Genomic DNA, 21,139 nt, shown 5'->3' on the forward strand with positions numbered 1-21,139 from the left:
AAAAGCTTCTATTTTTTATTTTTTAATCTTATGCACCATGTCTAACAAAAGCCTAGAACATAGTGATGAGTGAATGGCTGTCAGAATAGAGAAGTTACAGCTATGCCCTGTAATTGGATTTGACCATGGGCAAGGTGATCACTATTGAGATAGAAAGTGCCTAAACTCTGTCTCCCTTTCCTCCCTTGAGGAAGTTCAAATACAGTATTGTCATTCAAATTTTCTACTCTTCCCATCCTCTTAAGTGAGACAACTTATCCTGTGGTTGCTTAGGCCAAAGGAGAAGGGATTCAGGAACACGGTTCTTTCATTTCAAAGATTATCATCTCCAGTTGCAACTAGTCATGACTTCTGGATGAAATCCACTTACCTTCATTGAATCAGAATGATTTCCTTCCATAGATACTCTGTCCTGTGTCCGATCCACAAGTCAATCTTGAATCAATTTCAGCCATTTCTTACAAATACACTGCAATCACGTTTATAAATCTACCTAAGGCTTGGTTTTTGTGAGTTACAGATAAATTAGGCCCTTCATGTCCTATCTTCAGATATCAGCAATGTGCTCAGACTATTCAACTAGGAACAGGCACAATCTTTCTTTTATGAAGGCAATCTGAGTGCCCTGCACATGTAAGAAGGGACACTCAAGGATGGAAACAGCTCCTTTCAGGGGTAGCTGTGGTGATGGGTGAGCATTTGGACAGGTGGTTCATTTTCTTGTGAAAGAAGTCTATATCCTGTAAGCAATCAATACCCAACAGTTTCACTAAATAAAGCTTGAATATAAATTAATTCAAAAGGAGCTCAGATGTTTGCTGTGTTGCCTCTGAACACACCCTGTGTGTCAGGAGCCTAGCTTTCTTCAGTAGACCACCTAGTCTGTTCACTGGGGAGGACAATATTTATTCAAACATAATCCCTTTTGTCTGTGTTGGGCAATAGCACAATACATTCAGCAACTGTCCTCTGAAAGCCAAGACTTTGTCTCTGGCAGGGATTTCGAAAACATGGATTTCTTGAGAAGTGCCTGCCCACCTGTGTTTAGATTCTAAATTGTGGGAAGATCTTGGCAGCCAGAGTATCTAGGAGATGCTCAGGGAAAAGTCTGTTGAGGTTATGGAGACTTTTCAAAGGACAATTTCCCCCTTTAAAGTGGTAAGAAGAAGAATTCTTGAGAGCTGACATGGAATATTGGACTAGGTGGAACCTTGAAAGATTTTATCTCTTCATAGTTAGCTTTCCATTTAAGACCTAAGAATGTGTCCTGTTTTAGAAACCCTCCCAGGAATGAACTTTTCCATAACCTTTCCCCTGTTGGCCATTTTTTTTTTAACTTCTACAAAAGCCTTCCATCAGAAAGTTCTTGATCATGTATATGACCGTCACGGTCACTGCTACAGCCCAGAACTGGTTCCCTTGCTGTATCTTTTGCTGCTCATACCCTCCACAGATGGCCCCGTCATGGCTGAAGCCCATTATTAGATCACTTCTTGGCTTCTTCTCTAAGGCCAAATAATGAGAGTTTTTTTTCCTCCTTTTTTTGTAGGTCATATTTTTCAACTATCTAATGATTTTTGTTGTTGAAAATTGGATTGGAGATTTCCTGTGTCTGGAAATGCACCAGGCCATGAACTTGGCAACCCCGACACTCCTCCCGCTACCTCTTAAAATACACCAAATAAAATGAGACCAAGAGAATGAAGCAGCTGCAAGCAAAGCAAAACATCACAAAATCAAAAAATAAAAACACTGAGTAGTTGTCTTTCTTGTTTTTGATTGAGCATAACATTTGTAAAATGAAGCATGCTTCATAGTTAAGTGGACATCCTGTTTATTAAGGATCAATCAATAAGAACTCAGTCAGGTTTAGATTAACACTTATACAACTCACAATTTAAAATGCAAAATGTTGAAAACTAAGCATGCCAAGAAGATAAGAATGAGTCAATAGTGGTCTTTTCTTAGCATATCTGGTATATATATAACTTCCATTTACTATGGGCATTTGAAGACCATTGAGCCATTGTCATGATAGCTTTCAATACAAGTGATTTTTGATTTTTACATTTATCTTTGATGTCTAGTTGGTTTTAAGGGGGATCCTATCTTTTTCAGGTTTTAGAATCAAGATTATGATTGTAAATAAATACAGACATTTTCTATATTTTTCTTTGCTTTGCAACAGCTGAATTAGGATGAGATATATCTGACCTGTAATGATTGTTTGAACTCACTTACAAAACCATCTGAGCCACATGCTTCAAAGGTACATCTCTGATAACTCTTGCTATTGTTCAATATCGCACACTTGTAAAAGACTTTATTTAACATGTGTACAGCATAAAGAATGATAATGAAAGGATTACATATGATCTCACCACTCAGTTTCAGAGAAAGAACACTGCCAGTGTCTTAGAAGCCCACTCGAATCATCTGTGTATGCCCCTATCTGATCATCTCCACTCTGTCCCAGCCCCCATCTGATATAAAAAACTGTCCTGATTTTGGCTTACCATTACTTTGCTTTTCTTCAGGATTTTACTCTCTTTGTATGCATTGCTAAAGATTATATTTTTTAGTTCAGCCAAATTTTGAAATTATTCTCTTTCTTTTGTGATTTCCTTTTTGGTTTTGCTTTGCTTCAGTATTTTTGTTTTGAGATTCATTTATTTTGATAGATGTAGGTATAGGTCATTATCACTACTTTATAATATGCCATTGTATGACTGTGCCACAATTTATTTATCCATTCTACTGTGGATGGACATTTGGGTTGGTTCCAGTTTGAGGCCTTGTGATTGCTTCAGCTTGACCATTTTGACCCACGTCTCCAAGAACTCAGGTGCCAGAATTAATCTAACATATGCACCTAAAGTGCCGTTGTTGGGTTGTGAGATGCACATATGCTCAACTTTTAAAAGGATATGCCTAATAGTTTTCCTAAAGGGTTTTAACAATTTTCTGCTCCTACCTGCAGTGGATGAGAATTCCTTTTGCTCAGCATCCTTGCCAGGACTTCATATTGTCAGATTTAAATTTTTTTCCACTTAGGTGCAGAGTGGGATTTTATTGAGGATTTAATTTCTGTTTCCCGACAAATAATGAGGGTGGTCATCTTTTCAAATGCTTGTGTCCATTCATAATTTCTTTTCTGTGAAATGCCTGTTTATGTCTTTTTTCCATTTGCCTGTTGGGTTGCTCATCTTTTCTGGTTGAATAGTAGGAATTCTTTATATATTTTTAATATAAACCACTTTTTGGTTATATGTATAATAAATATCTTCCCGCAACTTGTAGCAACTCCTCTCATCCTATGATTTCTCCCAATGAACACAAAGTCTTCAATTTTTATAGTTGACTTTATGCATCTTTTCTTCATACTTTGCATTTTTTATATATTGTTTAAGAATTCTTCCCCCTCCCCTAAAGACATGAAGATATTTTTTCTTACATAAGTTTTAATTTTTTACTTCATTTAAGTATTTAATCCATCTGTACATAATTATATTTTTCATTTCCATTTGACTTTTTAAATATAGTTTCCATCTCTCTGATGAAATTCCCCATATTTCCCACTAGATTTTTCACATATTAATCATAATTATTTTAAAGTACTTATCTGATATTCTAAATATCCAGGCTCTATTTGGGTCTATGGTATCGTATTGAATACTCTATTTCCTGACAATGGATCATTTTATTTCTTGCTTATTTTATACATCATAATTTTGGTTGGATGCCGGATAGCATATGTAAGAGAACAGTAGAGCCTGAGGTGAATAATATGTGAGTCCAAAAGTGATTATGCCTCTTCTTCTGTCAAGCCATTGGTATGAGGGTGGTTAAGTCCATCTTTCATAGTTGAGCTAGGTTTAGATTTTATTGTTTCTATTCCTACCTTTGGTGCTCACCTGCTTCACATTGGTCTGGCATGGGTTGCTGTTACTCTGTTTTTAGTCTCTCTAGGGGTTGGGTTGCTGGAGGAGGTTTCCCGGTGTCTTGCTTCATCCTCCACTTTCAGCAGACTCTCTGCACCACAGCAGGTGTTTCTCTCTGGGCTCTTGCCCTTCCCTGAGCTCTAAGTTGTTACTGCAGTGCTTGTTACTCACTGCAGGCCCCTGGTGGGGACAGGGTAGTTTCTTGGTTCTCCTGCCCCTCTGTCTGCCAGAGGTCAAGAGTGGAGCTTTCTCAACATTTCTGCTTTCCCCCAGCCCCTGTGGAAGCCACACTCTGCCATATGTCTTGGGAATAAGTAGCCCACCCCCAACCCCCTGCTTTACATCAGTGCAGGATTGTGGGCGTGAGCAGGTTTCCTGACCTACCCCCCAGAGACATACGTGTTTTTCCTACAGGGTGGGAGTGCAATTTTCTACCCCTTCCCCTTAGCCAATGCCCTTTGCTTGGGTCTGTCACCTCCATCTGTTGTCACTGTCACTCTTCCTCCTGTCACTGCAAAAGGCCAAGCAATTCATGTGTCCCATCTCTCCTTGGATGAGCTTGTTATCCTCCGGAATTCAGCTCCTCTGGCTGAATCACAATCTGAGATCTCTGATGGGCCTTAAAAAGTGACGATTTTGTAGATTATCCAGATTTCTCTCACTGTTAGGGCGGGCACAGAATTCTCCTGCGGCCATCCAGTTTAAGAGGAAGCAGACTGATGGTCCCTCTCCCTGCCACCACCACTCTCTGTTTTCTTCCTTTGTCCTGTTTTTTTTTTTTTTATAGCACTTAAAACTACCATTATATTGTATTTATTTATTGTCCACCTCCCTTACCAGAATGATAATGCCATTAAGATAGACTATTTAGTTATTTTTTCATTTCTGTATCTCTGACCTATAATACTCAATACAGATTGTTGAATGAATGCTTGCAGTGAATGCCAAAGATGTAACATTTTCTCCGATATCTTGTATTAGCTTGTTTTCATAAGAATGTGCTTGCTCTGAGGCTGTTTTCTCTCCTTGTTCTGCCGTATTTTTCATATGTCCCATTTTGATTATGTCCTTACTCATCTTTGAATCAGGCAAATCTGTTTGACTCAGTGTCTCCATCTGCACCAATAACAAAGAAGTAAGGGGCTTGTCCTTGAGGCTGCTCTCTGTCGACCCTTGATTTGGTTTATCTCTGCTCTCAGACCCACAGCTGGCCCGAAGGGGGTTGTGAGCCAATGCCAGTCAAATTGTTCATCATAGCAGGTTTCCAGCCAGTGCATTTCTGCCCTCCTGTGCTAGGTTCTCCCACCCCCACCCCAAGGCCCGAGTCTCTGGTAGTCAGGGCTAATGCGTGCCTCACAAATAACAAACTGCATTTCAGACCACGGCAGTTCCGCTTTTGCCTTCCTAATTGTTTTGGTGTGGCTCCTATTGCTGCTGCTATGGTTTTAACACTTTTTGCTCTTGACTGTGTTTGGAAGACATGGTGGTGAAAAGGAAGGTGGGGGCTAGGGAATTGGTCGATGCTCTGCCTGCCTCGGGTGAATGAGCGGGTGCCCCACTCCTCTGTAGGTTCTAGGCCCTGTTACTGCGCTAAGGGCCCCACGTCAGGCAACAGAAACAGGGAAGGGACTGTGTATTTTCCTCTTTTATCAGGTGATTCTTCTTCATGAAACCGGAGTTTTCTGTGTTTCTGGGTAGTCTGTTTTTATTTCGTTTTCCTAAATCAGATCCAAATGTATTATAGGCAGTGTTCATTTCTCTCTGACGCTGACATAAGGCATGGAGAGTTTGTAGGATTTACTGATTTATCCTTTGTGAGGCTGCAGTAGGGAAGAAGACCTTGGACACTATCATTTTCTAAGGGTAGTAGAGCTCTTACAGTTAGGAAAACTCAAGTTCATTAAAAGTGCTCCCAAACTGTCATTACCTAGTAGTTTTTGTATCAAAATTATAACTGCTATTCCATGGTGGCCCCTGATACATTTTCTGATTAAAAAATATTAAAACAAGCTCTCATAATCTAAATGGTTTGTAACCATTCTTCTCTAGCACTGTGCCAAAGACCTTATCTTATGGGATATCATTTGGTTTCCTATCATTCAAAACCATTTTCTCCATCTTTTAATTATTTAAGTAATAATTCTGGGTTGGATAATGTAGGCATTTTAGAAAACATAAAGATGTGTGATTATAAAGTAACCTCAGTTATTCTAAAGGGTAAAATAATAGCTGCCTCGATTTAGTTACTCTTACGTGTTAACTGGGAAAAAGTTCATTAAAATGCATTTTTACACTTTTAATCCACTGAAACTCTAACTTCATTGGGAAAATGGCTCTGAGGATGGTGAGAACATTGCTAATTGGTTTGTTCATCCCACATGGGATTACACCAGTTTCTGAATCAGAATTTCCTGCTATTGCAACACGGTTTCTTCGTTCGTCTTCTTTTTTTTTTCTTTCCTTAGAAACAATCCATTTGGGTTCATTACATGGCCATTTGTTAGCCTTGTTAGTTACAAGGCGTTGTACTTGTTTCTGACTACAGTGAAGTCATGTAGGCGGGGTGTGTGTGTGTGTGTGTGTGTGTGTGTGTGTCTGTGTGTGTGTGTACAGACTCAGTGAGAGATCCTGCAGCTGCTTGGGGAAGCAGGCAGCGCCAAGGGGTCACTCTGATATTTCAGAACCCAAATCCTGCTTTCCCAAAGTCATGGGGCATTTTTATTTCATTCATCAGGAAGATTGGTTCAACTTTGGTTTGCTTACTACATGCTGTACATAGACATCAATCTGCTTGACTTTTGAAAGCTTTTTATTGATATATAATATTCTCAGAAAAAATACACTGATCCTAAGTGTGTAACAAGATAAGCTGTTTTACAAACTGAGCACACCTGTGTAACTAGTACCCAGATCACAAAACAGAATGTGACCAGCACCCCGGAAGCTCTCCTTGTACCCCCTTCATGTCACTAACCCTTCTCACCTTGGATAACCATTCTCCTGTTTTGATTGTTTTTATATTTTATATACATGGAATTATACATGATATATTATTTTGTGTCGGGTTTCTTTCATTTTTCATTATGTTTATGAGATTCATTTCCATTGATCATGTATTGTGTTTGTTCATTCTTACTGCTCTGTAGTGTTCTATTATTCAATACAATACAATTTATTCATTGGGCTGTTAACAGGCATTTAAATAGTTTCTTTTGGGGGAGGGGGATGGGGGGCATTATGAATACTCTGAACATTCTAGTACATCTCTTTTGGTGAAATTATATATACACATACATTCCTGTTGGGAATATATAGGAGTGGGGCATAGGGTGTGTGTATGTTCAGATTTAGTAGATAAGCCAGTGTTCTGGAGTGGTTGTAAGCATTTACACTCACACCAGCAATGTGTAAGAGTTCAGTTGCTCCATCTCTTCACCAATATTTGACATTTTCTGCATTTTTTATTTTAGTCATTTTGGTGGATATGTATTGAATGTGGTTTAATTTATATTTCCTTGATGATAGTGAACCTGAGTACCTTTTCATATGTTTATTAGTATTTGTATATCTGTTTTTGTGAGTTGTCTGTCTGTTCAAGTCTTTTGCCCATGTTTTTATCCATTGGCTCTCTCTTTATTACTGTTTGATAGGACTTCTTTATATAATCTGGGTATAGTTCCTTTGTTGTGTATATGTACTGTAAATATCTTGGTTGCCTTTTCACTCATGTATTGGAGTCTTTTGATGAACAGACATTCCTCATTTTTCTAAAAGTTTGATTTATTATTTTTTTCTTTTATGTGTTGTGCTTTTGGGGTTCAGTTTAAGAAATCTTCGCCTACTCCAAGTTGACAGAACTGTTCTATGCTTTCCTCTAACATCTTTATTTAGATTTGTAATTCATCTGATTTGATATTGTATATTGTATGAAATAGAGGTCAAGATACAATTTTTGCATATGGATATCCCATTAACTGAGCATCATTTTACTTGCTTCATTTAAAATGTTTTCATAAAGTTTAGTTTCATTGAAATATGTTTTATATTTTCCTGGAGAGAATTACTAATGATTCTTGAAAAAAATTTAAACCTATGGTGATTTAAAATTTATAATATAATCTGTAGACTTACTTAACACTAAATGTAAATTGGATTTTTTAAAAAAGTTCTTTGTTGAGACTCTAGTTTGTAGCTCCAGTGTATTTATTCAACACCAGAGTGATTTATAATACACAAAGCATAATCATTTTTTAAAAAATTAATATTGTTCTCACTTTTTCATTTGAATTCAATCCAACACATGTCTATTATATGTCTGCTAGAATTTGGGACAGCTGAGAATATGGTTGAAGTTTTGAGCTCCATTTTATGTCATTTATGTTTTAAGCCATGTAATAAAATTGTCAAACATTGGTCGGTAATAAACCATTTTACTTTAGTTTTCAAAGTTATATTAATAAAGAGAAATACAAGGTGAGAATTTTTATTACTATTAGGATGACCTTCCACCCCTTCTGTAATGCCTTCTATCAGGTTTTCCACTGGTAATGACACAGATATTTTAAGATGTAAAAATAGAAAAGAACATATAAAAGTTTCATATATGTATTTGGAATGACTGTGAATGCTTCCTCTTTGATGTCATTTCTGCTTAGTTTTATTTTTTTTCTCTTGTTATTATTTGTTCTAGGTTGTACTGGTCAGTGGACATCTGGACAGTTGGGACGTTGGGCAGGGTGCCATGGATGATGGTGGCGGAGCCTTTATATCATGGGAAGCCCTCTCACTTATTAAAGATCTTGGTAAATATTTAGAAAGTCGTTAACCAATGTGTGAGGATCTCAGTAGTGACATATTTAACTCAACACACAAAATACTGAACAGATAAATTACTGTGATATGTTCAAAGATCCTCCTGAGGTCTGTATGTTTTTTGTCAGTTGATTCTCAGGAAAGAATGAATTTGTCCCCTTAAAAAGAGAAATTTTTATTCAAGTGTACACCAAACATCCAAAGTATCAAATATGATCAGCCACTAGGGAAAATGAACAAGCAAATAAAACTGTAGCAAATGTAACCACATCAGCTAGAGACTATGTAAGGAAACCCATGACCAAGTGCAAAGAAAAGTCAGCAGCTCCCCCTGCCTCCTTTTCCTTGTTCATCTTAAAGACATTATTAGGCTGTTAAGATAGCTTTACTGCAGCCATCTTCCCATGGCGGAAGTTAAAGAGAGCAACACCAGACTGAAGGAATGATCTCTTTACCCACAATAAGGAATCCAGGCTGAAGAATTGGAACTTCCAGGTGAACCTAGGCATGAGGAAGATGGGCAGGCGTAAAAAGGAAAAGCTAATAGTGAAAGTGGTTTTTGATGACCCTTTTTGTAAACAAAAAACATACATTTCCTCTTTGTGTGCTGGTCCAAAAGGCAGGTTTTGAGTGAGGTTAGAAATAATTAAACAGTTTGAAGTCAGAGTTCCACATCTGAGTCAGAGCAGTGGTGGCCGTAAAATGCCTCATCAGCAGAAGGTTTTATGTCGTAACTATGGAATGCCTCCGCTTCAGATATAGTAAAGATGAGAACATCCTCTTTGGTGAAGGCTTTCCATTGCTTACATACATACATATGTGTTTAAATTCATGCATTTCTTCTAGTGTTTAATGAACCCTTCCAATCCTGTAAATAAGCCCTTTAAATGATTGGTCTTATTAACAATAGATTGCTGAAATGATCTTGCTTGGGGCAAATCTTTGGTGTACCATTTTGATTTATGTTTTAGTTGTGTTTTAAAAGTGGCGAGATGGAAAGGTGGTTGTACATTTTTTTACTTTTAAATAGGCCAGTGTCTCTTAACCTTGGGACTACTGACATTTGGGGTGACATAATTCTGCGTTGTGGGGTCTGTCTCATGTAGGATGTTTAGCAGCATCCATGGCCTCTATCTACTGGATGCCAATAAGCACCATCCCCCTCAAGTTGTAACAACCAAAAATGTCTCCAGACATTGCCAAATGTCCCTTGGCAGGTCAGGACTGGTGGTGGAGGAATGTATAAAATTGGTCCACTGAGATGATCTAATAAAAAAATCACTAAAAGACCTGAGACAGGGCCATTTTTGGGGGGGAAGAAAACCTTACATTGGAAACCTTACATTGAAGGTACTTAAACTTTTGACATCACTTCCATACTGAACACCCACTGTGTGAAGGCAGTTTGTAAAAGCTGGGCATACAGAAAGGTTTAAAGCATGTCTTCTCTTCTTAAGACCCTTAGAATAGAGTTGGAGCATACGCATGCACCTGTTCATGTGGGTGGCAATATGCATCTAATTTCAAGGTCTGCTTTTAGAATTGGGTAAGGTTTGAGAGAGATGAATTGTCCAGCAAATAAAACCCCAAAACATACATTCTTCAGAGAAGATCTGGGAGACTTTACATGTAAGTCTTCTCCTCCTTCCCTTAAAAATATTCCCTTGGTGATCTGTTCATTCCAGAATGAAGTGGGTTCCAGACATGAGACAAGCAGAGATATCAAGCATTTTCTTCCTTATAGGGCCCAGATATACATTTAGGAGGTTAATTTTATTTTGATGTGTTCAGCCAGCTTGATTAGAAACAGTGGTAGAGCGAAAAGAGAACTGGACCCATCTGAAATGGAGTTTACATCCCTCTGTGCCTCAAATTCCTTTTTTGGCCTCAGGAGGTCATTTGAACTCTCTGGTCTTCATTTTCTTCATCTCTTCTAACTGTAAGCTTCCGGAGTATTTTATCTGCTCTAGATGGGAATAAAAATGGTATCTTCTCTAGGCTTTGAATCTTACTTTTTTAGTACTCAGCATGGGACCCTAAATCATTGTTAATTGAGTTGGATTCAATTGCATAGATAAATGTAACACCATGCAAAGGTGAATTGAGTATCTTTTTCTAACACTGACTTCTGTTGCTTTTGATAGCTAGTAACCAGTCTCCTTCAATTCAGGACTTAACTTTCCTATAGATTTCTGAAAACCTATATAAACATATGAATAAAACTCTGAAATAAAGAGTAATATTTCTTTTATTTTAAAGGTTTATTTACTTGAGAGAGCGAGAGAGAGAGAGCAACTGGGGGGAGGGACAGAGAGAGAGGAAGGAGGAGAAGGAGACAATCTCAAGCAGACTCCCTGTTGAGTGCGGAGCTCAATGTGGGACTCCATCTCACGACCCTGAGACCATGGAGCTGAGCTGAAACCAAGAGTCAGATGCTTAACTGACTGAGCCACCCAGGTGCCCCCAAAAGTAATATTTCTTTTGAGTAGGTGTTAAGAGGCAGCATGGCATACTGTTAAAAAAGCATAAGACTTGGGCGCCTGGGTGACTCAGTTGGTTAAGCGACTGCCTTCGGCTCAGGTCATGATTCTGGAGTCCCAGGATCGAGTCCCACGTCGGGCTCCCTGCTCAGCAGGGAGTCTGCCTCTCTCTCTGACCCTCCCCCCTCTCATGCTCTCTATCTCATTCTCTCTCTCAAATAAATAAATAAAATCTTTAAAAAAAAAAGCATAAGACTCTGGAGCCAGACTGCCTGAGTTCATATCCCGGCCCTGCCTCTTACTAAGCATGTGGCCTTTGCCTTTCTGTGCCTCAGTTTTCTCATCTGTGAAATTGGGATAATAGTAGTCCCTATCTCATAGAATTGCTTTGAAAATTAAATAGTCTGTTCATGTAATGTACTTAGAACAGTACCTGACCCAACCCAAGTACTCAATAAATGTTAACTTTTATTATATAGTAAGCCTGACTCTGATAGTACCATATTTTTTATGTAAGGGAGAATGGTAATTTTTTAACCTCCACCTCCATTAGTAATTATATTGCTTCCTCACTTAATCTGTTAGCTATACTGATGTAACTCTATGTTCAGCTGCTATGGTAAATGCTTTCTCTTTACTATTTAAGCTGCTGTCTCTTGTGTGATGGAAATCCAGTGACCCCTTCACTTTTTTCTACTTTCATAATAAATTTTGAGGAATCTGAATTTCTCCTTCTCACTTCCTGCCTCTGCTTCCGGCTTACGTTAAATGCCCAATCTCCACTCTGTACTTCACTTCCTGTGATTGTACCCATTGAGTCTTAACTCTTTAATTCTAAAGTTAAAATTAGATTGTGGATTTCTATTTGTAGATTGTCTATGTTTTTTAATGCAAAGAAATGAGTCCAACATGTGACGTATAAGTTCTGCTTGAAAATTACTGGTATGCTTGAACAAGAAATAGGACTTTGGGAAATGGGTTCATAATTATATTACTTAATTATATTAAGCCCAAACTGTTTAAGTGGTGAAATACAAATGCTCTGTGGTAATCTTTTTTCCAAGAAAAGTAACTCTTTTTGGCTGATGTTCCTTGAACAATATGTCATGCAGCATGCATGTCAAAGTCCCTCAGTGGGGCTCATGAATTTGAAGGGTTGGTCCAGAGAGGATTTCTGATATTTAGGAATATAGTTCTAAGATTCATCCTTCTTATCTCTTTTCCTTTGTTCTTTTCTTTTACTATTCTAATGGATTCACCCTTTTGCCCAGGCCATCAGCTAAAACTATATTCGATTAATTTAACAGAAGAGATATCTAGGCTTTCCAAATATAATCAGTCATTCCTGAGTAACTGTCAACAGAAGGCTATTTGCTGTGAAATGCTATTGAATACTTCTTTGTGTTTGTGGTTTACTGGACTCGAAACTGTTTATTTGAAATGTCATTTCCTAGAATGTTCTGGTGTCAGTGAACAAAGCCTATGGTCAAAGATGCTATGCCTCAAAATGTTCATTTGGCACTTGAAAAATAAACCACCATCCATCCCAAAATTCTTCCAACTTTACCATTTTCTGTGAAGTTAGAATTTTGAGTTTTCAGACCTAAACAAAGGAAGAAGATCAGAATTAATAGCACCACTTAGTTGTTGAAATGTGGAATATATGTGAAACATCTTGTTTGAGAAATTTAAATGTGAGTGTCCTGATTGTGATTATTATAGGGCTCAAAAGTCTGTGTGTTAGAAAAATAGTTTATTTATATATCCTTTCACTCATCCACTCAGCAAATTCTTACTGTGCACTGGTGCCTTGTACCAAAGAGGAATGTGACATGGTCCCCAAAATCCTTGAAGTAGGGGAGACATTGAATTCAAAAATTGCCATGAAACTGTTTTAAATTCTTTAATTGAAGTATGTACAAGTGACTTTCGGACACCTAGTGAAGGGAGGGACGAGGACGGTGTGGCTGGATCGGGGCATCTTCACAAAGGCAATATTGAAGCTTTCTTTTCTAAAGGGGCACAATGAAGAATTCCTAGCAGAGTGTAGAGCCTTCAGTCCTGCACATCATTAAAAATGAGGAGAAAATTGTTGACAGTAACAATCTTGGGATTGTAGCGGAAGAGGGGATTTGCAAAATTGCAGGAAATGTACACTTTTTATTTAATATTTTATATAACATTAGAGTTTTTTATAATAAGGTGTTATTTGAGTAATCAGGGGGAAAAAAAAAAAACTCAAAAGCCAAAGGAAAGATTCTTGGCATCACCATTATCATTAACTTGTGTCAATGGGAACAACAGGGCAGAGTTGGGAAGTAGGAAGAGTTATGCAGGAGTCCTGAGCCCTCCAGGCCCAGAAGTACACAAGGGCACACAGCCACATGCGTGCCAAGGCTTTGGTGTAGTTAGAGCTTTAGACACCCACTTCGAATGCAGTGGATTCTCTCTTAGAGGGAAGCATCCATCCAGGAAGAGGATTTCGTTCTCCTCAGTCAAGCCTCCCTTGGAAAAGTCCCAGGAAGTCCAATCCAGAATAACCGAGCAAGGGAAATTAACAACTTCCAATAAAATGGAAACCTAAGAGGTAGAGCTAGAGACAGCTAGAGCCCTGAAGCCAGCTTGGCACTAGCCCAGACTAGAAAGGCAATCCCACTTGGAAAGGACCTCCCCCACTGGGCTTTGCCATACCTCTGAGTATAATAACAGTTCTAAAGCTAACACTTACAGAATATTACTATGTCGTGGACATTGCGCTAAGCACTCCACTATGCACATACACTCTTTTCTTCTTGACAACTCCAAGCTGTGAATGCACTTCTTATATCTATTTTACAGAAGAGAAAACTAAAGCAGAGAAAAGCTAAGTACCCTGCCCAAGATCACACAGCTATTATGTAAAAAAGTTAAATCCAGGCAGCCTGAGTCCTTACTCATATGTATTTTGTAATACTGTTTTACTGGAACAATGTGCCCAGTCTGTTTCTAGGGAACCTCATCCTCAGCATAGTGAGATGTTATATAGAAAAAAAAAAATGAATAGTCAAATAAATTTAGGAAACTCCCTCTTGGTAATTTCTTGATTCATCAAAAAACTTTTGTTGGGAGAGTATACATATTCGTGGGTGGAGTATGCTTTGGGAAACACTGTTCTGGGGGCATTACTGGTGTTGACAGAATTGAAGAAGAATACAAAATACACGCTCAGGTACACTTTATAGAACTGAGTACAAATAGCCTTGGATTTGTTTTCATTCTAGATTTTCTAGGTTATATTTGGGATCTTGTGGTTGCCAGAATATTGACAAGATGGAACCATTCAGTGCTTCCTTAATTGGCATGGTAGAGATTATTCTTGTATTTCTTCTTGAAGCACATTTGTACCCATGTGCAAACTCTACCCAACAACTAATTTCTTATCCACAATATCTGAGACTGTTTCATTTAAATGAATGTAGTATTATCAGAAATGTTTGACATATGCTAAGGCCTCTCTACCAGGTTTTTCCATGGCCCCAAAGGCATCAGAATTTGATAGCATTTTTCTTTTCTAGAAGGAATTTTTATCCCAAAACATGCCACAAAATCTCCCTACTCTCACTTTGGGTGCTCTTCCTCCACAATTATTTTGTGAACATAGGAAGGGAGACTGATAGCCCTGGGAAAGATATCCTCTTAAAATCATTGGTCCTCAGTAATACCTTTGGGGAATAATACATCTGCTTTGGAACTAAGAAATTAACTTGTTTTAAGTCTTAAAAAATATTTTCTCCCAACATTAAATTTCATTTTCATTAATTTGAATTTTAATGTGTAGATGGTGGTTTGCTTTTATTTTTCTGAATATGTTTTGGTCTTGACTCTTTATAATTGTATATAATAAGACAAATACCTAGAACAGTAGAAGAATTAGACTCTAAGAATATACTTACTCTTTTTCTTTTCTTTCTTTCTTCTTCTTCTTCTTCTTTTTTTTTTTACTTCTAAAAGTAGCTTTACTGGCATTTGTAAAGGCCTCTTCTCATGGTTTTTTGAGGATGATCTCATTTTTTTTTCCAGATATGTTATTTACTCTAGTGGCATGTCTGGCTTTACCAGAAGACCTGTAGCAGATACATATTTTTTTCAGTTGGGAATTGCTGAGAAGATGTCCTGAGGTTTAATCACATTTATAAGTTTCACTAAAATACTTAGCATCTTTACACCTCATTAGCTGACATAGACATTTCCACTGGTATGTGTAAAAAGACAAACTGTGTGTAGATTGATCTTCTAAATATGTCCATGAGATGAAGTAAAATGAATCACTTAGAATTTCTTCTGCCTTTTAGTTTGGATGTGGTATGGGAGATTATGTAGACATTTTAGAGCCTGAGGCTGGCATGAATATTGCTGTTACTATTTTATCAGTTAGTTAGAATATACCATTTCTGTGTAGACATAGACAAGACCCAGACCCAGTGGCATGCAAACTGTGAGCAGTTCCTTCCTGCCTGACAAAAAGCCTGGACTGATGGCAGATGAATGCTGTGAAAGGTGAGTCTCAGGGGGCCCCTTTCCCCACAGCATGCTCAGCTTCCTCCCCCACATCTGCTTTGATTTGGCCTGCGTGCCCTTAGAAAGTTAAGAAATGTAGTGTTGTTTGTTAAGGGAATCGGAAGCTTTGGTATTATTTATCCTGGAGAAGAAGGATTATGGAAAGACTTAATAATGGTATGCTTAGTGCCCCAGTGGATTTCCTCCCACCCAAGAATGGGATCCATAGAAGTCCGGGGCAGGACTGTCTGGAAAAACGTAGGCGACTTCATTAAGACAGTATCATCACAATGTTGCACAAATTGGCTTACAAGGAGATCTCCTATTTCAGTAATAAATATTGAACACCTATTTCATGTAAGCCTAATAAAATGAATAGAATACAAGTCCTTCCATCAAGGAACTCATAGTCAGGCAGCAATAGCCTCACGTGGACAGAGACATTTGAGCTAAGCCTTGAATGGGTGGAAAGTAGGAGAAGGAAGGACAAAATTAGAGCTCATGAAAGTACATAGTTTGAGGACTGGAGGATGTTTCTGTAAGTCTAGAGCAATAGGTGAGTGAGGACTGGCTGGAAAGGAGTCAAATAAAAGGTGAGGGTCAGCTTGTCAAGGACACTAGATGCAAAGCTAAAGTTTGGAGTTGATGCTATATAGAGGCAGAGGGAGCCATAGAAAACTTTAAGCATGGGATTGACATGATAGGAGTTCTTTCTAAAATAAAGATACCAGATAGGTGTCATCCTTTAACTTGTAAAGAAGTATGATGAACAGAATGGAGACACAGGAAAAGTGGACTGGGGAGATCCCAGCTATACAGAGTCTGGAAAACCACAGCTTTGGAGTTACTAAGCAAGTTTTGTTTGCTGTGGGGCTGATAAGCCAGTTTCTACCTCGCTATGCTAAATATACCAGAGGAAGTGATGGGGTTTCCAGATATGTTGTATTATTCTTCGCCTACACACTTCTCTGCATCATGCTAATGATGCATTTTGCAAAAACTGTGGCTTACCCAGCTTAGAATGAATTTTGTTCCAGTAAACTTGCCTAAAAAGAGAGGTCCACAAACAAAGAAACAAGAAAATATACTATAAACATCTGATGGTTAAATGGATTTTTAAAATGGTCCTGGGAGACAAGGGTTAATTTAATTCATTCTTAGGCCCCTCCAACTCTGTGAACATTCTCAAAATCAAGCTCTAGGAATGGAAAGTTTCTACCAGGCATGTGCTAGCGATGACAGGCTAAATAAAGTATTGAAAGAAGTTGACTATTATTAGATTACTTATTTGTAATGCTGTTAATGCCCTCCTCATATTGGATCATTGTTATTGATGAGCTGATATTCAGCCCATGGCCCGGACACCAGCATCTCCAGACTATGCCATGTGACCCAGGTCTCATGGACTTCTCAACCCTTTAAATCTCCTTCCTTAATCCTTAAATAACTCAAACCCTGCAGATAAATGAGAGGCAGGCTGTATAGCAGAATAAGCATATATTCCATGTTAAGAGTATGTTAGAGTCAAGTCTTTCTATGCTAGTTAGTAGCTGTATCATGTTGGACAAATTATTTAATCTTTTAGATCTGTTTCCTCTTCCTTACAATGGGAACAATGTAATCTTGAATAGTTGATAGGGTAATTTGAAATAATTTAGATAGTAACTGGCCCCCACTAGGTTATCAATAATAACAACTATTATTGTTAGATGCTAATTGCCAAAACAGCAAGGATGGATATTGCAGCAGAGGGTATAATCTCAGGATTGACTCCGTCTCTGACTATATCCTGTTGCATAGGTTAGCTTGGTCAGGGACGTCCCCACAGCAGAGTAGTGCTCGTAAGAAAAGAAAAGCAGATTGCAGTGAGCCAAACTGAAACCATCATCCCAGTATAGCCACCATCCCTGAGTATATATAAGGCTAATTCTCTTCTCATTGCCGTAGAGCTCACTTAATAGATGCTTCATAAATATGATGCAGAATTAAAATAACACTCACAGGACATGGGAAAGGAGAGATCTTCATCTTTTCCTGTCCCCTTTGTTCTCACTGCCAATGTCCTTAAGCTAGTAACACTGTATATACAAAGATTTATAATAAACCTGAAGAAAAAAAATAGTAAAAACAGGAAATAGCTGTTGAGGGCAACATAATCTACTACAAAGTAAATTGAAATAGAGAAAAAAAATCAAGGTGGGGAAAACAAAGAACCAAATCTAGTGTTTACTGTTTACAATTTACCCTGGTGGCTGAGGTCTCAAGAATTGGTCAAAACTCTACAATTTTCAGGCATTCTCAGAAAATCCTCATGCATAGAAAACTGAGGATGATGACCACTGATGCTTGTATGATTGTTCTTCTGAATGGCATCTTTTAAAAGAAAGATATTTAAAATATTGTTGAAACTATTCTGAGTTATTATTTTGATTGTGTGTGGGAAAATATAATTAGGAAGTGTTTCAAAGGCTATATTTCTGTTCTCATCACCACAGACCATATAGCCATTAGCCAACCCAAATTCACTTGTTTCAGGCAGCACGTTTGAAGAAAGAAATATTTCATCAAGTGCTTCATACTGCAATTACTCCTTTTATGAAAGAGGAAAGTGTGAATTCATCTTTCATAGTTGAATAATTTTAGATAAAATCATTTGAATGTCATTTTTGGCCACAAATGAAGAGTTAGAGAATTTTTAAATTGATTATCTTTCTGGAACTTTACCATATGTTGTTGCAAAAAAAAACCAGTGGTTCAACTTATGAAGCAGGGATCTTTTTTTTTTTTTTAAGATTTTTATTTATTTGACAGAGAGAGACACAGCGAGAGAGGGAACACAAGCAGGGGAGTGGGAGAGGGAGAAGCAGGCTTCCCGCTGAGCGGGGAGCCTGATGCGGGGCTCGATCCCAGGACCCTGAGATCATGACCTGAGCTGAAGGCAGACGCTTAACGACTGAGCCACCCAGGTGCCCCATGAAGCAGGGATCTTTGATAAAAATGCAAAATATATGCCAAAAGAACCCTGTGCCCTGTATTTTCATTTAATATAATAAACAGACATTAATTAAATGATATATCAACAAACATTAATTGAACACTTGGGAGAAGGGAGGAGAGAACCAGTATTTATGGAATGTCTTCTATGTGTCAATTACATTACGTGACCTTTTTAAATCCTCAAAACAGCCCTCTGTGGCAGATCACTGGCCCTATCTGGGCCTTATTTCCTTATTAACAAAATAAATGACAATATGCTTGCAGGGCTGTTATATGAATCAAACATAATGTAAACAAACACATACCTATCAGAATTGCAATGAGGAAAAATCCAGGGCATGTAATGTTGAAGGAAACTGTAGTGTCAGGATTGATACTGATGATGACCACCTCACTGACTTGGGATTCAAACAGAGCAGCACTCTGGGGGAGAAGTGACTGGAGATATAGGGAGATAAGGCAGCCTTAAAGTGGCTACAGTAAGAAAACACTGCAGCACTGTCCTACATTTCATGACTGTAGCATCCATTTACTAATTACAAATGTATGATGCTTTGGGGTTTTTTTTGTATTCTGTTTTTTAAGAATTGACAGTAGCAGTGAGTACCCTTGCTTTAGGCGTAAATGAAGTAGGATCATCCAGTTGATGTGAAGATGAGAGTAGACTTTTTCTAACACTAGGAGGAAATAGTAATGGCCATTAGCATTCTAGAGCATGCTGGACCAAGCTCTGAGCTAAGTGCTGGATGTACAGCTCTCATTGAGTCTAGAAAGTGGGAATTACTATTATCCCTTCTACAGATGAAGGGCCTAAGGCTGATCCTACGTACAACTTAAAAAGTAGAAAATCTCTTATCTTTTTCTTAATGTTTCTCTTTAAATATTTTCTTTGCCCACTCTTTTTTTTTAAATGAAAAAGACCTCAAATATTTGGAAGAACATAGACTAATAAATACTAGCATATCTCCTCTCAGGTTTCATAAATGTTAACAATTTCAAATATTTGTCTCAGATCCTTAATTTAAAAGAAATAAAAAATGGTCAGTACAGTTGAAGCCAGTTTTGTACCTCTCCACGATTCATCCCCTTCTCCCTCTGCAGCTGGAACAGGTGTTCTGATTATTTTAACATCATCCTGTAAGTGTGTATATCCCAAAACAGTATCATATAGTTTTTGTGATTTTGAATTTATATAAATGATGTTATTTTCTTCTGTATTTGGGTTTATTCTGTTTTATTTATTTATTCTATCTTCTTTTTTTCTTAAAAGGATTTTATTTATTTATTTGAGAGAGAGAGCGTGCACAGCAAGGGGAGGGACAGATGGAGAGGGACAGAAGGAGAGGGACAAGCAGACTCCCAATAAGCAGGGGGCTGAGGGAGAGGGAGAAGCAGACTCCCCCCTGAGGAGGGAGCCCAACACGGGGCTCGATCCCAGGACCCTGAGATCATGACCTGAGCCGAAGTCAGATGCTTAACCGATTGAGCCACCCAGGTGCCCCTCTTCTATCTTCTTGAAGTGAATGTTTATTAACTGACTGTCTTATTTTCTAACATACATTTCTCTCTAAGCACTGGTTTAACTGCTTTCCACAGTTTTGAAATAGTGACAGTGTCATTTGCAAATATCTTCTCTCATTCCGTGGGTTGCCTCTTTGTTTTGTTGACTGTTTCCTTTGCTGTGCAGAAGCTATTTTTATCTTGATGAAGTCCCGATAGTTCGTTTTCGCTCTTGTTTCCCTTGCCTTTGGAGATGTGTCTTGAAAGAAGTTGCTGTGGCTGATGTTACTGCCTATGTTCTCCTCTAGGATTTTGATGGATTCTTGTCTCACATTGAGGTCTTTCATCCATTTAGAGTTTACCTTTGTGTATGGTGTTAGAGAATGGTTGAGTTTCATTCTTCTGTATATAGCTGTCCAATTTTCTCAGCACCATTTATTAAAGAGACTGTCTTCTTTTCAATGGATATTTTTTCCTCTTTGTCGAAGATTAGTTGACCATACAGTTGAGGGTCCATATCTGGGCTCTCTATTCTGTTCCATTGATCTATGTGTCTGTTTTTTGTGCCAGTGCCATGCTGTCTTGGTGATCACAACTTTGTAATATAGATTGAAATCAGGCAATGTGATACCCCTAGCTTTGTTTTTCTTTTTCAACATTTCCTTGGCGATTCGGGGTCTTTTCTGGTTCCATACAAATTTTGCAAATGACACTACAGATATAGGGCTGGTATCCAAGATCTGTAAAGAACTTCTCAAACTCAACACCCAAAAAACAAATAATCAAGTCAAAAAAATGGGCAGAAGACATGAACAGACACTTCTCCAAAGAAGACATACAAATGGCTAACAGACACATGAAAAAATGTTCAAC

The 21,139-nt window shown here is 38.1% G+C and overlaps 1 protein-coding gene across 3 annotated transcripts in view; it reads left to right on the forward strand.

The window, feature by feature from the left end:
- Positions 1 to 21,139, forward strand: part of CPQ (carboxypeptidase Q) — a 444,935-nt gene that overhangs the window by 275,328 nt on the left and 148,468 nt on the right. For all 3 annotated transcript variants that reach the window (XM_081816298.1, XM_081816300.1, XM_081816299.1), the window contains exon 5: positions 8,632 to 8,743. In XM_081816298.1, coding sequence (XP_081672424.1) covers positions 8,632 to 8,743 — 112 coding nt within the window. The remainder of the gene's footprint in view (positions 1 to 8,631; positions 8,744 to 21,139) is intronic.

The sequence above is a fragment of the Leptonychotes weddellii genome, chromosome 4 (assembly GCF_054177405.1).
Source record: "Leptonychotes weddellii isolate Sample4059 chromosome 4, ASM5417740v2, whole genome shotgun sequence".
Taxonomy (NCBI): Eukaryota; Metazoa; Chordata; class Mammalia; order Carnivora; family Phocidae; genus Leptonychotes; species Leptonychotes weddellii.